Source organism: Haematobia irritans, chromosome 2 (assembly GCF_050003625.1).
Source record: "Haematobia irritans isolate KBUSLIRL chromosome 2, ASM5000362v1, whole genome shotgun sequence".
NCBI classification, from domain to species: Eukaryota; Metazoa; Arthropoda; class Insecta; order Diptera; family Muscidae; genus Haematobia; species Haematobia irritans.
The window spans coordinates 224,144,683-224,162,680 of NC_134398.1; the positions used below are offsets into that span (position 1 = coordinate 224,144,683).

The 17,998-nt window shown below is 27.4% G+C and overlaps 1 protein-coding gene across 1 annotated transcript in view; it reads left to right on the forward strand.

The window, feature by feature from the left end:
* Nucleotides 1-17,998, forward strand: part of LOC142227181 (ras-related and estrogen-regulated growth inhibitor-like protein) — a 59,971-nt gene that overhangs the window by 31,810 nt on the left and 10,163 nt on the right. Inside the window, exons 3-4 of the mRNA XM_075297583.1 lie at nt 3,798-3,970; nt 10,850-11,005. Of these exons, the coding sequence (XP_075153698.1) occupies nt 3,798-3,970; nt 10,850-11,005 (329 nt within the window). The remainder of the gene's footprint in view (nt 1-3,797; nt 3,971-10,849; nt 11,006-17,998) is intronic.

A 17,998-nucleotide genomic window follows, 5' to 3' on the forward strand; every position in this document is an offset into this window, starting at 1 on the left:
AGTAGAAATTATTCTATGTATACGTTTTTAAAATAAAATGTTGAAAAACCTCTTCTATTTTTGAACGCTATTTTGGTTTGTGGTCAAGATACAAAAACTCCACAAATTTAAAGACTATTTCATTAATTTTAAGATTTTTTTAGAATTGACCCTAGCCTTCTTTCATGAAAAGATACCCATTTTTAAGTTGAATCACTTAACTATAAGGACAAAAAGAATTTATCGGCTATTGGACAAGGAAAACAGTTTATATAAGAGAAATTCACAAATGCTATTATAACCAAAATTCGCGTTCGTATTTTAAGGAAATGAAATCTTTGGCCTCACAACAATATTTTTTCAATGTACAAAGCAATTCACATCTACTATTTTAATTTAGTTATATCATAATAAACGAGTCAAATGCTAATATTCCTAATAATTTACTGACAGTTTATATAAGGAATTGAAATATGTGGAAACCCTTATTCTGACAGCAAGGCTTAGATAAAAACGAAGTTTTATCCATATTTCAATAGGAACATGTCGAAAATAAAAAAAGCCAAAAATAGCTAAAAGGGGCATGAAAAAAAGCCAGAAAAAAAGCTAAAAGCTAAATGCATTTTTGTCCCGCTAAACGTCTTCAAAAAAAGCCAAATCTAGCGGGAAAAAAGCTAAATTGGCAACGCTGAATAACAATGACCTATGATCATAAAATTGTAATTTTTGAAAATGTAACAAACAAGAAGATTTTTTTTATAATATCTTCTCTAATTTCACAAAATTAATGTGTTTGTCAATTTGATAAAATTTGGAGGATTTTATAACATTTTCAGAAAAAAATGTTGTTTCTGTTGTGTTATCAGTTTAAAAATAAGGAAATTGTGCCTTTTTAGTAATTGAACATTTTTATTGATAATTTTATTTTCTCTTATTATCATTCTCTGGGTATTTTTTTTTTTAATTATTTTAATAAATTTAATATTATTAGCCTACATACAAAAGAAACCGGAAGATAAAATATTGAAGAAAAACAGCACATTTTTCTTTTAAACCAACAACGGTATGACATAACAACATCCCATAATTATTATTTATTATTTGCATAAATTCAAACCAATAAACATTAAAAAATATTGCAGTGAAGAGTTAAATGGATAAATCATATTGCAATAAAAATATAATAAATGATAATTTTCTGTAATGGGAATTATGCAAGGAGACAATGTGAATATCAGGCATGTGGTATTACAAGAACACGATATTATTATTAAAGGTTAAAAAAAGAAAATTAAAAGAAAACAATGTGAATTGTATATAAATGCAAAGCGGGCAAGATAAATAAACAATAAATAAATTAAATTAAGCATTAAAATGTTTTTATAGGAATTTATAAAAAACGATCCATAGATTGATTTCCTAAATGAAATTCAACTCTAAAAGGTAGTTCCATTTAAAAAGGACTCTAGGTTAGGTTAGGTTAGGCTAGGTTATGTTAGGTTAGGTTAGGTGGCCGCCCGATGTATCAGGCTCACTTAGACTATTCAGTCCATTGTGATACCACATTGGTGAACTTCTCTCTTATCACTGAGTGCTGCTCGATTCCATGTTAAGCTCAATGACAAGGGAACTCCTTTTTTATAGCCGAGTCCGAACGGCGTTCCACATTGCAGTGAACCCACTTAGAGAAGCTTTGAAACCCTCAGAAATGTCACCAGCATTACTGAGGTGGGATAATTCACCGCTGAAAAACTTTTTGGTGCTCGGTCGAAGCAGGAATCGAACCCACGACCTTGTGTATGCAAGGTGGGCATGCTAACCATTGCACCACTTTAACATTAGTTCTTAAAAATGTTTGCAGAAATGTGTGCAGTCATCAAGCATCTAAATATTTTTGAAACATAAATAATTTGTTACTTAAATTATATGATTAATGAATTATATACAATATACTGTATACAATTATTGAAAATCAATTAATCAAATTTGTTTAATAGAAAAATCATAATAGAAAAAAAAATAATTGCCTTAATTAGACGATAAAATCAGTTAGTCAAGATGAAAAAAAATTGGAACAAAAGGGAAAACTACTGCACATGATGACTAAAGCATTTTTATTTATAATGTCATTGAGTAAATTAATCAGATGTTGTATGTGGTTAGCTAAGATCAATTCTAGAAATTTTACTAAATTTAAGATATTGCAAGCAGCAATAGCTTAATAAAATTTATGCTGTCTTCTTAATATCTTGACTAAATTCAGTTAGTCAAGATGAAAAAAAAAATTGGAACAAAAGGGAAAACTACTGCACACATGATTAAAACAATTTTTTTTTAAATGTCATTGAGTAAATTAATCAGATGTTGTATGTGATTAGCTAAGATCAATTCTAGAAATTTTACTAAATTTAAGATATTGCAAGCAGCAATAGCTTAATAAAATTTACGTTGTCTGCTTTAAAGTCTGTGCACTTGGTTTGCACACATGAACCAAATAAGCATATTTGGAAGGAAAATGGCCGTCCTTATATGGCCGCATATAGATGTTATACATATCAATTCAAATCAAAAAGTTTTGTAACAAAATATTATTATTGTACAAAATATTACAGCTTACCGAATGAGGTGTTTATTTTTTTATTGTAATTTACGTTGTCTTCTTTAAAGTCTGTGCACTTGGTTTGCACACATAAACCAAATAAGCATATTTAGAAGCAAAATGGCCGTCCTTATATGGCCGCATATAGTTGTTATACATATCAATTCAAATCAAAAAGTTTTGTAACAAAATATTATTATTGTACAAAATATTGTACAAAATATTACAGCTTATACCGAATGAGGTGTTTATTTTTTTATTGTAACAAAAACAGAAAAGCAAAAATCATTATGAAAACTAAAAATTTAGCTAGGAAACACAATGGCTAGCATATTTATTTCACATATAAAAGTTTAATGCGAAACTTTATTTTCGATAATGCTGAAGATTCGACAAATTTTTAGTTTCCTACTTTATTTAAGTAATATTGGAAAATATTCATAATTCATATATTAAAATTTTGCACACACAAGCAATATTAAGAAAATTAAACTGACTAATGAAAGCCAAATCTTGAAAACTTCCAACTACAACAATATCAGTTCTCTTGAAATATATAATTTTGCAAATTACAATTACTTTGTAAAATAATATTTAGTTATGGACTCGCTCATCGAAAAAACATGTATTGGGTTTTTGCTCAAAGAAAATTAATATTTCTGATTCCATTAGTTCCTCTTTTTAAAGCCCAGGTCTTTCAATGAACCACACAAATTTGCCACTTTATAGTTTTCAGTTCAGAATTGTCGCCAGTATTAATGTTGAGAAAAATATATCTAGGAGACTTTATCGGAATTGAAATCCGGAACAATTTTTACGCAATACGTATCACTTTACATCACACTGGCTTGTTTTGATCTATTCAAATATGAGGCCTGCATTAATATGGTAAAAATACTCCTATAAGCTTTTTTCTTAATGGCATCCAGATCCTATGGTATGCATACTGTACACGATAGTTTTTATACAAATGCCCCTTGATTATAGTTTCTCATTATTGAGTGCATTGATAACATAATGAATAATTAATATGCTATGTTGCTATGGAGAAAATTTTATAAATACCAATCATCCCACATCAAATTAACAAACAACACCACAAGTGTAATTATCAAACAAAATTTATATACATAAAATAAAAGAATATAAATATTATAAAAAGAACATTACTAGCAAAAAAAAATCTATTGATTATAATCGATTTTCTTTTTTGTTACAGCACTCACAGTTCGTTATCTGACGGGACGATTTATAGGTGAATATCGCTCAAATACAGATTTGTTATACAACAAAACCATTACATTGGAGACAGGTCTGACGGAAGTAGAAATTGTCGATGTATATGCCGGAAGTGTGGATGGTGATGAACAAAATGAATTTCCCATGGAACAGGTAAGCAATAACAAGAGACAATCATATGAACAAAACAATAAAAAAATAAGTGTGCAATTGCCATAAAGAATAAAATAACGATAAAAACAAATAAGTGGTTTCAAAAAAAAAAAAAAAATAATAATAATAATAATAAACTTTGTTATATGACACTTACGGCCATTTTCATGTAGCTCCATTAGGCTTTAAATAACAGTTAACAGAAAGTAAATTGAAAATATATTTTCTCCAAATAACATAAACTGAAAAATTTCTAGCAGGTAAGCTCCTAACTGGCATATAGAATGTATAGACAAGATGACAGATATGTCTATAGATTGGTTTAAAAATTAGTTAGCTAACGTAGCACTAACGGAGCTTCATGAAAATGGGGGTTAGTATTTTAAATATATAAGAATATATATAGTTCTTAAACAATAGCTTCTTTTATTACACCAAAATTATTAAAATCTAAATTCTGAAAATTTTATTGATAGTTTATTGCAAAAATTTACATATAGATGTATATTTTTTCTATTTGTATTTTTTGTTCTATTGGTGTTAATTGTTTGTTTAAAAAAAAATATTTTTTTTTTATTTTGAAACTCACCCACAAAATTTCACTATTACATTTATAATAAATCATTCCATTTATTTATTATTATTCAATAATAAAATCTATCAAGCTTTTATTATTGAACTTTTAGTATTTACATTGTAAACTAATTAACCACTTGGTTTAAATAGATTTTATATGGATTTTATTATGATATAAAAATAATTAAACAAAAAACTCAACAAAACTACTTAATGCATTTACATATTGATTAATGGAATTTTTTCACAAACTATCCATTATTATACTTTATCCATTTGGTATTTTATTATAAAACGGATGCCATGCATTTTGTAGCACACTAACAACATTTATTAGATTTTTACATATTAAGGAAAATATTTAATGGTGAAATGAAAGCTGAGAACATTTTGCCTGCCACATACTTAGGCCAGAGGGTAGATGGATGATAGCCATGGCAGCTGTTAACCATAAAGAATTTATATTCATTAATATTGCTGGTTATAATTATTAAATGCAATTTTTAAAGTCTCTGCAGTGTAGATATATTTGCACACACGCGTAAAAGGCCTTGACAATAACCTAATTAAATTGTATGAAAATAATAATGATCTATATATAATTGAAATGATTATGTTATTGAAATTTTTAATTTTAGAATTTCAAAATGTAGATGTTCGTCAAATTATAAAATAAAAATAATGAGAAATGAAGACATTTTGTTAATTATTTTATGTACATTGTATTTAACATTTGGTTTTTGTATATATCGTTAATTTTTTTATGTATTAATATATATTTTAAAAATCTAAAAATATATATTTTTACGTACAAATTGTCATATGGTTAGGTTAGCAAAACAAACACACATTGGCAAATGTTATAAATTATTATACAACATTTATTGATATAACTATAAATGTTAACAATATTTTCATATCAATTAGTTTGTTCTAAAAATTAGTGCAATAAATTAGATATTACATTTTTTTCTAACTTTTATATTGTCATCAATAACATAAACATGTAACAGAGTATTCACCCGAAATTCCTCCATGGTCTTCAATCGCGTATAGGTAATAGAGCATTGCACCGGTCATATTTTTTTGTGTTCGAGAACATCTCGAAGCCCAACAAGTAAGGTAGAGATTTGTAGTCGTTCCCGTTTAGACCGATTTTTTACGTTCGAATACAACCATAACTCGTTCACGTTTGTGTTGTATGAAACGGTCAATCAAACAACTTCAGTCTTCGGGATCAAACACAACGAGTCAAATTGTTTTCGAAAACAGAGTGAAGGAATCGAGGAATTCGATTCTTTTTTGCCCTCATATAGTAACAACAACAACAACTTTTATATGTATTGTACGTTGCCGTAAAGACGCTTGTGTTCTGCGTTTCTATGTAAAGGGTACTAATAGTACAACAAAATATTGCTCTAGTTGTTAAGAGAAACATTTTGGACAAAAATGGGTTTGATGATATTTTTGGGCAATATACTAAGAATTCTTTAGAGAACCATTTCACTTTTAAAAGTAAGGTTTTTCGTATTTAATTCTGAGAACAAAATTTAAAATAAACTGGAAAATGCGTCGTCTATGCTATGCATAAATGACATTCATATTTAAAGGCAATTAAAAATATTTTGTCTTGCCAAATTATTTTTTAGGGGAAAAAAATAAAACAAACATTTATTTACTTTGCTTGTTACACTCAAAATCATAAAAAATTAAAAATGTACCTTTTTAAAATCACTCATTTTATTTTCCATAAACTTAACTCTGAATTACACACTGTACTTGAAGCAACTTATTTTCTCATTATAACTTATTTTCTCATTAAGCATTCCATTTCTTGTCATAACATACTCGAGAACTTTGCAAATACCCAAACTACCGTTGAATGTTCGAGTATTCTCGATTATCCCGTTTCACCAAATGCATTTGAATGTTTGCTTGCGAACGAGAATTGGAACGAATGCACAACTTCAGTCAGTGACTTCACGACAACATTCGCTCGATACTGATTTATGGGGTTCTCATTCATACAATTACATTCATTCGAACCGATTCGATCAAGCGAGTGCTCGTATTCTATTCATTCGATCATCGGTCCTCACGAACCGTTTCGAGAGTGCAGTTGTGTGCGCTGCGAATGAATGTTCCCATGCAATACTCTAATAGGCAACCTTTATAACATAAAGTATACGCCTAAATAATTATATTTTATAAACTCTAAAATTAATATTGATTATACGCATAGCTGCACTCAGATAAAAAATTTATAATACAGTAATCCCTTGATTTACGTCGTGATTGGTTCCGGAATTTGACGACGTTAGTCGAAACGACGTAAACCGAATTAACAATTGTTCATACTTACTCCTAAGTCCATTTATGTATATATGTGCGTGTACATAATAAAAAACTTCAAAAATAAAGGTAATTCATTAAATTCGGTAAGAATTTCAGAAAAAAAAAATGTTTCGATGTCATCATTGTTGATACTTATTTTACGTATGGAAGGCGTTTCTGATAAAGTGGGCAAAAACATCGACGACGTAAACCGAATTGCGACGTAAACCGAAGTTTGATGGAACAAAAAATTCGACGACGTAAATAGAAACAATGTAAACCGAGACGACGTAAATCGAGGGATTACTGTATACCACATAGCTAAACCGTATAGGGTAAAATAATAACATTTGTTGGCATATTCATTAAATTGCCGATTCCCACGTTTGGTTCATAAAATTTTTGAGACATACCTGGTATAAAGAAAATTGGATTGGCTGTGAAAAATTTTCTAAAAAATGAATAAAATTAAAATAAAACTTAATATTATTTTTGCAATCGAAATAAGTGAAATTGGGGATAAGTTTAACACTGGTCTTTTTTTTCTTTTTACCGTTAAATATTAAAAGCATATATAGGACATAATAATTACAACATTTCATTTTGCCTTATTCATTTCGAGTCTGAAACCTAAGTCTCCAATCATTTAAAATTATTTCAAGACAATATCTTTTAATATACCTTATTCCCAATGCTACAATACTGATTTTCATTTTGAATAAAACAAATTTTTACTAGAATTGTTTATTCATCTACATATTTCCTAAAGAAATACCTTGAAGTCTTCAACAATATACAGTCACTCCTACTAAATCTTCATTTCGAACAATGGAATGCCAAAGAAATCAATGAACTATATGCCTTTCTTTCTTTCTTGGAGTGAGTGGTTCGTTAGATAACAAGGAATTCTCTTAAAATACAGAAAATATTCGAAATGACAGTATGTTTATACTAAACAAAAGAAGTGAAATCTGCGGAGAGAATTGATTTTGAAAAGTAAGAAAAAATTAACATTTATCGTAAAGACATTTTTATATAAGAAAAAAAATTAACATTAAATTAATAATTTTGATTATTTCCCATAATATCATATTGAATATAAATTAAAGTTGTGTTATAAGAAAACCAAAAAAATTATTATTTTTTTTAACTATCACTAAAATATTACCCATTAAAAAGTTGATTGAAATTTAAAACGTAATCAATTAAAATATTAACAGACACAACTATTAAATTAAAAATTAAAGTTAATTTAGAAAAAGATAGAACATTTTTACAGTTTTAATATTAATTAAAATATTAATTATCGAAATTAATATTTTAATTAAATTAAAAAAAAATTGGTGAACCAATGAATAGTATGAAACTAATAATATCCGTACATTTATTATACACATAATGATATGTTTATTTATTTATTTTTAATATTTATAACCATAATAATTACAATTATAAATAATGACAGAAAGTAGGCTACTAACTACAAAGATTAATTAATATTTTTGTTGTTAAATTTTTTGGTACGACCTTCTTATTCTTTATTTTTGGTTATTTTTAGATCTTTCTAAAATGGGCTTTCAAGGTCTCTCAATATGCAAATAAAAAGACTTTATTTCATATTTACATCCGACGTTTCGTTGGTGATTTCCAACTTCTTCTGGGATGAATTTTTTATTGAAATATTTAGTCTTTTGTCATATTTTTTAAAATTAATTTTAAATTGTAAAAAGTAATGGCACAGGAACACCACGACATTAAAGAAATATTTAAAATAATTACAAAACTAAATTAAAATATCACAGATGTTTTTCCTTATGACTTCGATCATAGAAGATTGATTGCAAATAGCATATTGAGAGACCTTGAAAACCCATTTTAGAACAGATCTAAAAATAACCAAAAATTAGTTTTTTTGTTGGCTTTTTCCTTTATTTTTATATGATAATAAAATCCATATAAAATCTATTCAAAACCAAGATGTTAATTATTTTGCAATCTAAATATACATAGTAATAAATAAATGGAATGGTTTATTATTAATATAATAGTTGGTGTTTTTCAAAATAATAAAATATTGTTTAAACCAAACAATTAAAAAAAGAAAAGACATTTTTACAGTTTTAATATTAATTATCCAAATTAATATTTTAATTAAATAACAAATAATATTAAAAAAAAATTTTTAAACCGATGAATAGTAGGAAAATAATTATATTTATAGGAAACTATTATTTTGTAAATAATAAAAATATATAAATAAAAATAATATAATAAAAAAATATAATTGAAAATTTAGTTCGAAAATAATTCATTTCATACTATTCATCGGTTCACTACATTTCAACTAAATTCTAAAGAAAAATAATCGACTTCATAAAAAAGTATAAAAATTTCTAAAATTAAAAAATATATAAATAAAAAATAATTATAAATAAATAAACAATAATACAATAAATAATTGATTGCTTCAATTAAAACATTGAGTGTTTAGACCAAAATTAATTAAATTTGGAATTGAAAGAATTATTTGAAAAATTTTAATAAAAAAAACTAATTGGATCAATTAGTTCCGTGATTAAATCAGAAAAAGTTTTTTTTTGGCGTAGAAAATATTTTATCTAAATATAAATATTAGCTTAAAATTTTTTTTACAATTTTCCTAAATAAATTTCATTGTTTTTACCAAAATCAATTAAATTTTTAATTGAATGATTTATTCTGTGACCGATGTTATTATTTTCGTGAAAATTTTCTATAAAAATTTCGATTAATTCAGAAAATGTTTTTTCCGCGTAGAAAAAAATTTATTTAAATTTAAATTTTCTACTTATATTTTTTCATATTATAATTTTCTATTTAAAATGTTGCTTAAATTGAGTATTTAGCTTAAAAAATTTTTCACAATTTTCCCAAATACAAAAAAAAATTCACCAAAATCAATTAAATTTTTATTTAAACAAATTATTATACTATCATTCTGGTGTTTGAGGAAATTTCGATTAAAATATTAATTGGATCAATTAATTTCGTGATTCAATTAATTTTTGATCTTTGTAGAAAATATTTTATCTAATTATACATCTAATTATACATCGGTATCAGGCTAACATGTAATATGAAAATATTTTATTTAAATATACAATTCCAATATTTTTGTTTAATTTTCTGTATTTATTTTATATTATAATTTTCTATTTAAAATTCTGCTATAAACTTTTAATTGAATGATTTATTCTGTGATCGATGTTATTATTTTCGTGAAAATTTTCTATAAAAATTTCATGATTAATTCAGAAAATGTTTTTTCCGCGTAGAAAATAATTTATTTAAATTTAAATTTTCTACTTATATTTTTTCATATTATAATTTTCTATTTAAAATGTCGCTTAAATTCAGTATTTAGCTTAAAAAATGTTTCACAATTTTCCCCAATACAAAAAAATAAAATTTTTTTCACCAAAATCAATTAAATTTGTATTCAAACTAATTATTATACTATCATTCTGGAGTTTGAAGAAATTTCAATTAAAATATTAATTGGATCAATTAATTTCGTGATTAAATTAATTTTTTTTTCTTTGTAGAAAATATTTTATTTAAATATACAATTCCAATATTTTTGTTTAATTTTTGTATTTTCATATTATAATTTTCTATTTAAAATTCTGCTATAAAATCATTACAGTACTTAACTTAAAATAAAAAAATTTCACAATTTTCCCAAATACGAAAAAATTTCAAAATTTCTCTTTAGTCCACATTATTGTCCAATAATTGAAAAAAATACACTATTCCAACCTCATTTGTTTTGTAATTATATATTCTTATTATGCATTTTTTAATGTTTGGTTTCTGGCGACCCCATTACATTTGATGTCTTAATAATTTTCTATGGAAAAAAATTTCGAAAGAATTTCTTTTTTTAATTTTCATATTTGTTTTGTTTTTTTTTTTCTTCCTCTCTTTCAGGTTCTATGGGCAGATGCTTGCATGATCGTTTACAATATCACACAACGCACTAGTTTCGAATATGCGGCTAAATGTCTGGCTGAATTCAAATCATTACAGAATGCACCCACAGCATATTTGGTGGGGAACAAAGCCGATTTGGACCATTTGAGAGAGGTAAGGACAAACCCCCCACCCCAAAAAAAATGAAAGAGAGAGAGAGAATGATATAAATTTAGAAACACTTGAAAATCACTAAGAAAGGTGGAAATTCTAATGAACATATTAACACTATGATTATAATTATACATTTTAAATGAAGTGGAGTTTTTCTCCCTACACACTAAAAATATAAAGTGAAATTAATTTAAGTTGCCATAGGTCCCACATAACACCCATGAATGGGATCTTGCCCTTTATGTTATGCACTCGTATAAGATTTATATTCATGCAAACCACTTCAAAATGTAGAAATTCCCAATGAAATAGAGGGGCGAGGGAAAACTAAAACGGCGACAGCAAGAAAACATCGAAAATTTATGCTTATCATTACGAAAGTGTGCGTGTGTGATTAGGAATTAGACAAATTTGGGTCATAAACTTTGAATGCAACAAATATGTATGCCTACTTGGAAGGGATAGCCAATGTGAGGTCTATTGTGATTATTATTATGTGGGAAATTGGGATGATGCGATTATTGATCATGATTACTTAATGTTATTTTAGATGATGGTGTGGCCTAATCTAACAATGGGATTCCCTAAGTGGTGTAATTAATTTTATAATGAATGCATATTTTATGGTATTTCGTTTTTTTTTTTTTTTTGCAATTGAATAGATAAATGCATTATGTGGGAAATAAGTAATAGGGAGATGTTACTATAGCTAATTGCACAATTTTTCACTATTACAAAATCGATTAATGTTAATAGGGAATTGACAGCTATTTTTCTGGGGGGCTTGTGAATGCATAAAAAACAATGTTGGTTTTATAGGCCCGCATAAATAAAATTTCAAGAGTCTAAGAGATTTTATTTTTTGCAGTTTTACGAAATCAATCAGCATATAACAAGGAATTCTAATATAATCTATTTTTACCCTGGTTTCTAGCAAAACGCAATATAAACACACACATAAAAAATGTTTAGATATTTGGGGAGTAGACTTATCAACGCAGGTTATGTATACTGTTATTTTTCTCTATCAATTAGTTAAAATAGATTGAAAACAAATATATCTCGAATTTTAGGAACTTAAATAAAAAGACACAAAACTCATTATTAAAGTAAACTGATAAAACATATAGGACGTGTGGACACGTCAAATTTACATTTCAGTAAAATAATTTTTTTTTCCAAAAAAATTAGTTATGATCAAAGTGCCTTAGAAAACAAAAGGACTGAAAAATAAAAATAAAAATATTAAAACTATAAATTAATTTGTACCACTCAATTTCTAGATATGTCCTTAAATATGCAGAAATTGAGTGATAAAAAACTCAAACATATCATAACTATATGAAAATATATCTCTTGCACACATCAAAAATTCATATATTTTAAAATAGCTTATTGATATGCTAGAAATAATTGAGGCAGGCCCTAAAAATATCAATTAATTTGGCTTTAGAAATTGCACACATTTTTAATACTGCATCTAATATATATGATTGGAATGAAAAATAATTAATCTATATCAAATTCCATCAAAGAAAAAATTGAAGGTAATTTATCAGTCAATGCTCAAAAAAATATACACAGAAAAAATATCACCAAAATATTTCCAATTAAAAAGTTGATTGAATTGATGAACTTGATTTAACAACAAAATGAAAAGCCCAACAACAAATTCCCTAAAATATTAAGAGGTGAATATATAAGTACACTTCTTAGATATGTTTTTATAATTCTCAAATAATACCATAAAATTCCCAATAAAAAAATGTCATCCCCTAATTAATCTTTTTTCGCAAAAAAAAAACTCTTAAAACATAATACCTAGTTTTTTATATTCTGCATTATTTAATTTAATTTCAAAGTAAACTTTACGTATGGTATTCATAGAACCAAAGCATCTGCTCTTAACAATAAGAAAAAATACCTAACAAAGTTTTCCATTATATCCAAATTCTATGAAAAATATCGGGGAAAAAGTTCTTATGCATTCAATTAGCCTTCCATCTTTCCTGATGCATGAGATCATGTGCAAAATATCCTTCATAACTCTAGCCTAGCCTATGTATCACTTATTGAATATCGCCATTGAATTTCCTCCATTGCCATTACGAACCACACATAGTGCTGCAGGTGACACAAAGACGAAATATTTATCATGGTGATTTCTTTGTCCTTGCTGGCATGCATAATCCTTGTTTCACATTAACTCACAACGCTACAAGCTGCAATGACATTCTAGACTTATTCGTACCAATATCTGGTCATGTCTTTATAAAAATCTGTCAATGGCACGTGCTTCAATATTGACATGTAAGTTTTTCACAAAACATTTCTCTCGAAAAAATTTAATTTCAAATATTTTATTTGCTATGCAATACTAAGCAAGATGATTCCATAATGTGAGAAACTCTAAGCAAACATTGTACATTAAAACTTTGCTCTTTGTAAGATATTTTAAAAATTTATTTATTATTAATAAGTTTTATTTTTTATTTGTTGAAAACATGCAACTGAATTTAAATGCAATATTTTATAATTAAAAAAATATATTTATTTTAATATTTTTTATTATTAAATATGCAATATTTTTAAAATAAAAATTTGGACCTTTCCATAAAAATTAAAATATGAAGATTTCAATTTCAGAAAAATATCGACCTGGGTGGCGTATACCTTCTACGAATTATTAATAATGATTATACGATCCATGGTTTCAATACTTTTTTTTTACAAAATATGATATTTTTATACCCTCCACCACAGGATGGGGGGTATATTAACTCTGTCATTCCGTTTGTAACACATCGAAAAATTGCTCTAAGACCCCATAAAGTATATATTCTGGGTCGTGAAATTCTGAGTCGATCTAAGCATGTCCGTCCGTCTGTTGAAATCACGCTAACTTCCGAACGAAACAAGCTATCGGCTTGAAACTTGACACAAGTAGTATTGCCAATGGGACATATCGGTCCACTTTTACGTATAGCCCCCATATAAACGGACCCTCAGATTTGGCTTGCGGAGCCTCTAAGAGAAGCATATTTCATCTGATCCGGCTGAAATTTGGTACATGGTGTTGGTATATGGTCTCTAACAACCATGCAAAAATTGGTCCACATCGGTCCATATTTATATAAAGCCCCCATATAAACGGACCCTTAGATTTGGCTTGCGGAGCCTCTAAGAGAAGCATATTTCATCTGATCCGGCTGAAATTTGGTACATGGTGTTGGTATATGGTCTCTAACAACCATGCAAAAATTGGTCCACATCGGTCCATATTTATATATAGCCCCCATATAAACCGATCCCCAGATTTGGCTTGCGGAGCCTCAAAGAGAAGCAAATTTCATCCGATCCGGCTGAAATTTGGTGCATGATGTTAGTATATGGTCTCTAACAACCATGCAAAAATTGGGTCACATCGGTCCGTAATTATATATAGCCCCCATATAAACCGATCCCCAGATTTGGCTTGCGGAGCCTCAAAGAGAAGCAAATTTCATCCGATCCGGCTGAAATTTGGTACATGGTGTTGGTATATGGCTTCTAACAACCATGCAGAAATTAGTCCACATCGGTTCATAATTATATATAGTCCCCATATAAACCGATCCCCAGATTTGACCTGCGGAGCCTCTAAGAGAAGCAAATTTCATCCGATCCGGTTGAAATTTGGAAAATGGTATTGATATATGGTCTCTAATAACCGCGCCAGAATTGGTCCATATCGGTCCATAATTATATATAGCCCCATATAAATCGATCCCCAGATTTGGCTTGCGGAGGCTCAAATAGAAACAAATTTCATCCGATCCGGCTGAAATTTGGTGCATGATGTTAGTATATGGTCTCTAACAACCGTGCCAGAATTGGTCCATAATTATATATAGCCCCCATATAAACCGTTCTCCAGATTTGACCTCCAGAGCCTCTTGGAGGAGCAAAATTCATACGATCCGGTTCAAATTTGGAACGTGGTGTTAGTATATGGCCGCTAACACCCATACCAAAATTATTCCATATCGTTCCATAGTTATATATAGCCGATCCCATATCACATAAAAATTGGTCCATATCGGTTCATAATCACTCGAGCCAAAAATAATCTACCAAAATTTTATTTCTATAGAAAATTTTGTCAAAATTTTATTTCCATAGAAAATTTTGTCAAAATTTTATTCCTATAGAAAATATTGTTAAAATTTTGTTTCTATAGAAAATATTGTTAAAATTTTATTTCTATAGAAAATTTTGTTAAAATTTTATTTCTATAGAAAATTTTGTTAAAATTTTGTTTCTATAGAAAATTTTGTCAAAGTTTTATTCCCATAGAAAATTTTGTCAAACTTAATTATATACGTATTTAATCGGTCTTTTTTAATTTTATAATATTACACGTATGGACTTACTTATAATTTAGAAGACGGTGTTAGGAGGTTTTAAGATACCTTGCCATCGGCAAGCGTTAACGCAACCCATATAATTCGATTGTGGATGGCAGTGTTTAGAAGAAGTTTCTACGCAATCCATGGTGGAGGGTACATAAGCTTCGGCCTGGCTGAACTTACGGCCATATATATTTGTTTTTGCTGATTCTTCAAGAAAAAAAATAAGTAAATAAATTATAAAAAATGTCTGAATTTATTTAAGGTCTTTTTTTGAATTTTTTTTCTATTAATATCTTCTGTTGTTTTTTTCTTTGCCAAAATAATGATGAATTCCTCCTTCGGCAATATAATATAACAATGACCTCCATAGTAAAAATGAAACAAATAACTCACTTTCATAGAAAAAACAAATCTTAACAAATCATTCTTTGAGTGCTATAAAACTGCCAGGTTTTTTTATGGTTTATACATATATACATTCTTTTTCTTAATAAGTATCTAGCCAATCTTTAAATCACAAATTATTAGCAAGGCAATTTCTCATTTTATCTGCGTTTCGCATTCTACACGCAAATCTAGGTCATTTAGTGCTATTGACTTTTTAAGTAGTACAAAGTAAGCAAAGAAAAAACTAAATCTTATCAACAGGTTCTTTGCGGCGGCTGTTTGACATACTTTCTTTGCAATTTTTCTTTCATCGAATATAGTTCTGAAATTACCTTGGGAAAAGTTGAGGTTTTGTTTTTATTTTTTTGAATTTGCATACAAATTGCCTGTTATATTTATTAATGTATAGAAATATTTGCAAAATGACCCTCATTATTGACACATATTTGTCATAATGTCTCTAGTTGATTGCAAATATTTTATTCTATGGTGTTGAAATGACAGTGTCAAATGATTTATTGGAAGTACTTAGGAGAATTATTTTAAAAATTTATGACAAATTAAAAGGAAATATAATTTAGGAAAATGTTATTACCTTGAGAGGTTTTGTTTTCACAAACAGATTTATTATTCAATTAACTAATCTGTAGACAATATATAATTTAACTTTAAATATTTTCGTGTAACACTTGAGTTAAAGTTAATAATCATAGGATTATTGGCTACTAAGGTAAAATTAAAATGCACACCCCGAGTCTAATACACAAATCTGAAAGTCGTTATCATATATTGTTACCTTGTGTACATATATGTTCAATATCAATTCGTTTTATTGTTTAAAATTGGAAAAATAATAGGCATTTGAAAAATAATATATTCCATAACTTAACCAATAAACTTGTATGGAGAAGGTTTTGTTTTCACAAACAGATTTATTATTCAATTAACTAATCCGTAGCCCATATATAATTTTAACTTTAAATATTTTCATGTAACACTTGAGTTAAAGTTAATAATTACAGGATAACGTATTGCCTACTAAGGTAAAATTAAAATGCACACCCCGAGTCAAATACTCAAATCTGAAAGTCGTTATCACATATTGTTACCTTGTATACATATATGTTCAATATCAATTCGTTTTATTGTTTAAAATTGGAAAAATAATAGATATTTGAAAAAATAATATATTCCATAACTTAAGTAATAAACTTGTATGGAGAACTAGTTTTACCCACAATAAAATAAAATATGCATATTGTTTTGCTTGGTATTAGGCTGCACACAGCTTGTCCATTATTAAATTCTTAAAGAAATGTTGATATAATTACCATCAGTTAATATTTTATCTATTTTAATAGTAATACTATATTCAAAGGAATTGTTATAGATCTAAGATATCAGCCAAAACATTTTACCTTAAGATTATTTGCACAAGCAAATAATTTCCTGCATGAATGGAGAATCAGTTGTCTTTTGTAATTTCATTATAATGTATACAGTGAAAATTAATTAAGTCCTGTATAGATAATCAAATTGATATTATTATAAAACAATAAAAAGTATATTGTTAAGACTGTAAACTTTAACATTTTAAATGTTTGTTTTATGTGTGCAGCTTAAAATCACTTTACGGGGTGCTTGAGTTAAGGTCACTAAGAGGGTCACCTTGTATTAAATATGCCGACGTTTGCAAACCTTCAATTAATTGATCTCAAGAAAATAGAAGCAACAGATCTTCTATGATAATATAACATAATTTATTATATATGATTTGTTAATGAGTGAATTGAAATTTCTTTGGTATGAAAATAAATATTAAATTATTTTACATTTTCCCACAAATTTATTTGCTTCATATTTTAACGAACTCGTATTTAAATTAAGCAATAAATAATATCTATATATGAATACAATTCGTAAAACTAATTGTTGTTATTCATTCTAGTTCTATTGGAAGAAAATGAAAAAAGTAACAAAAATGTAAATGCCAAAGCATATCATAATTTTACATAGAATTCAATGTCTCAATTTAACGCACACGCCGGCACACTTGGCCAAATACAAGTCGCATGTACGTATGCCAAAAACTTATAGCCAAACAGTCAATTTGAATCACTGTGAAATGAAAAGAAGAATTTCAGTAGCACAGAAAAAAAAAACAAACATTTTTTTTTTCGAAAATACCACGCGCCAGTCTCAAGGAGGAAATAAA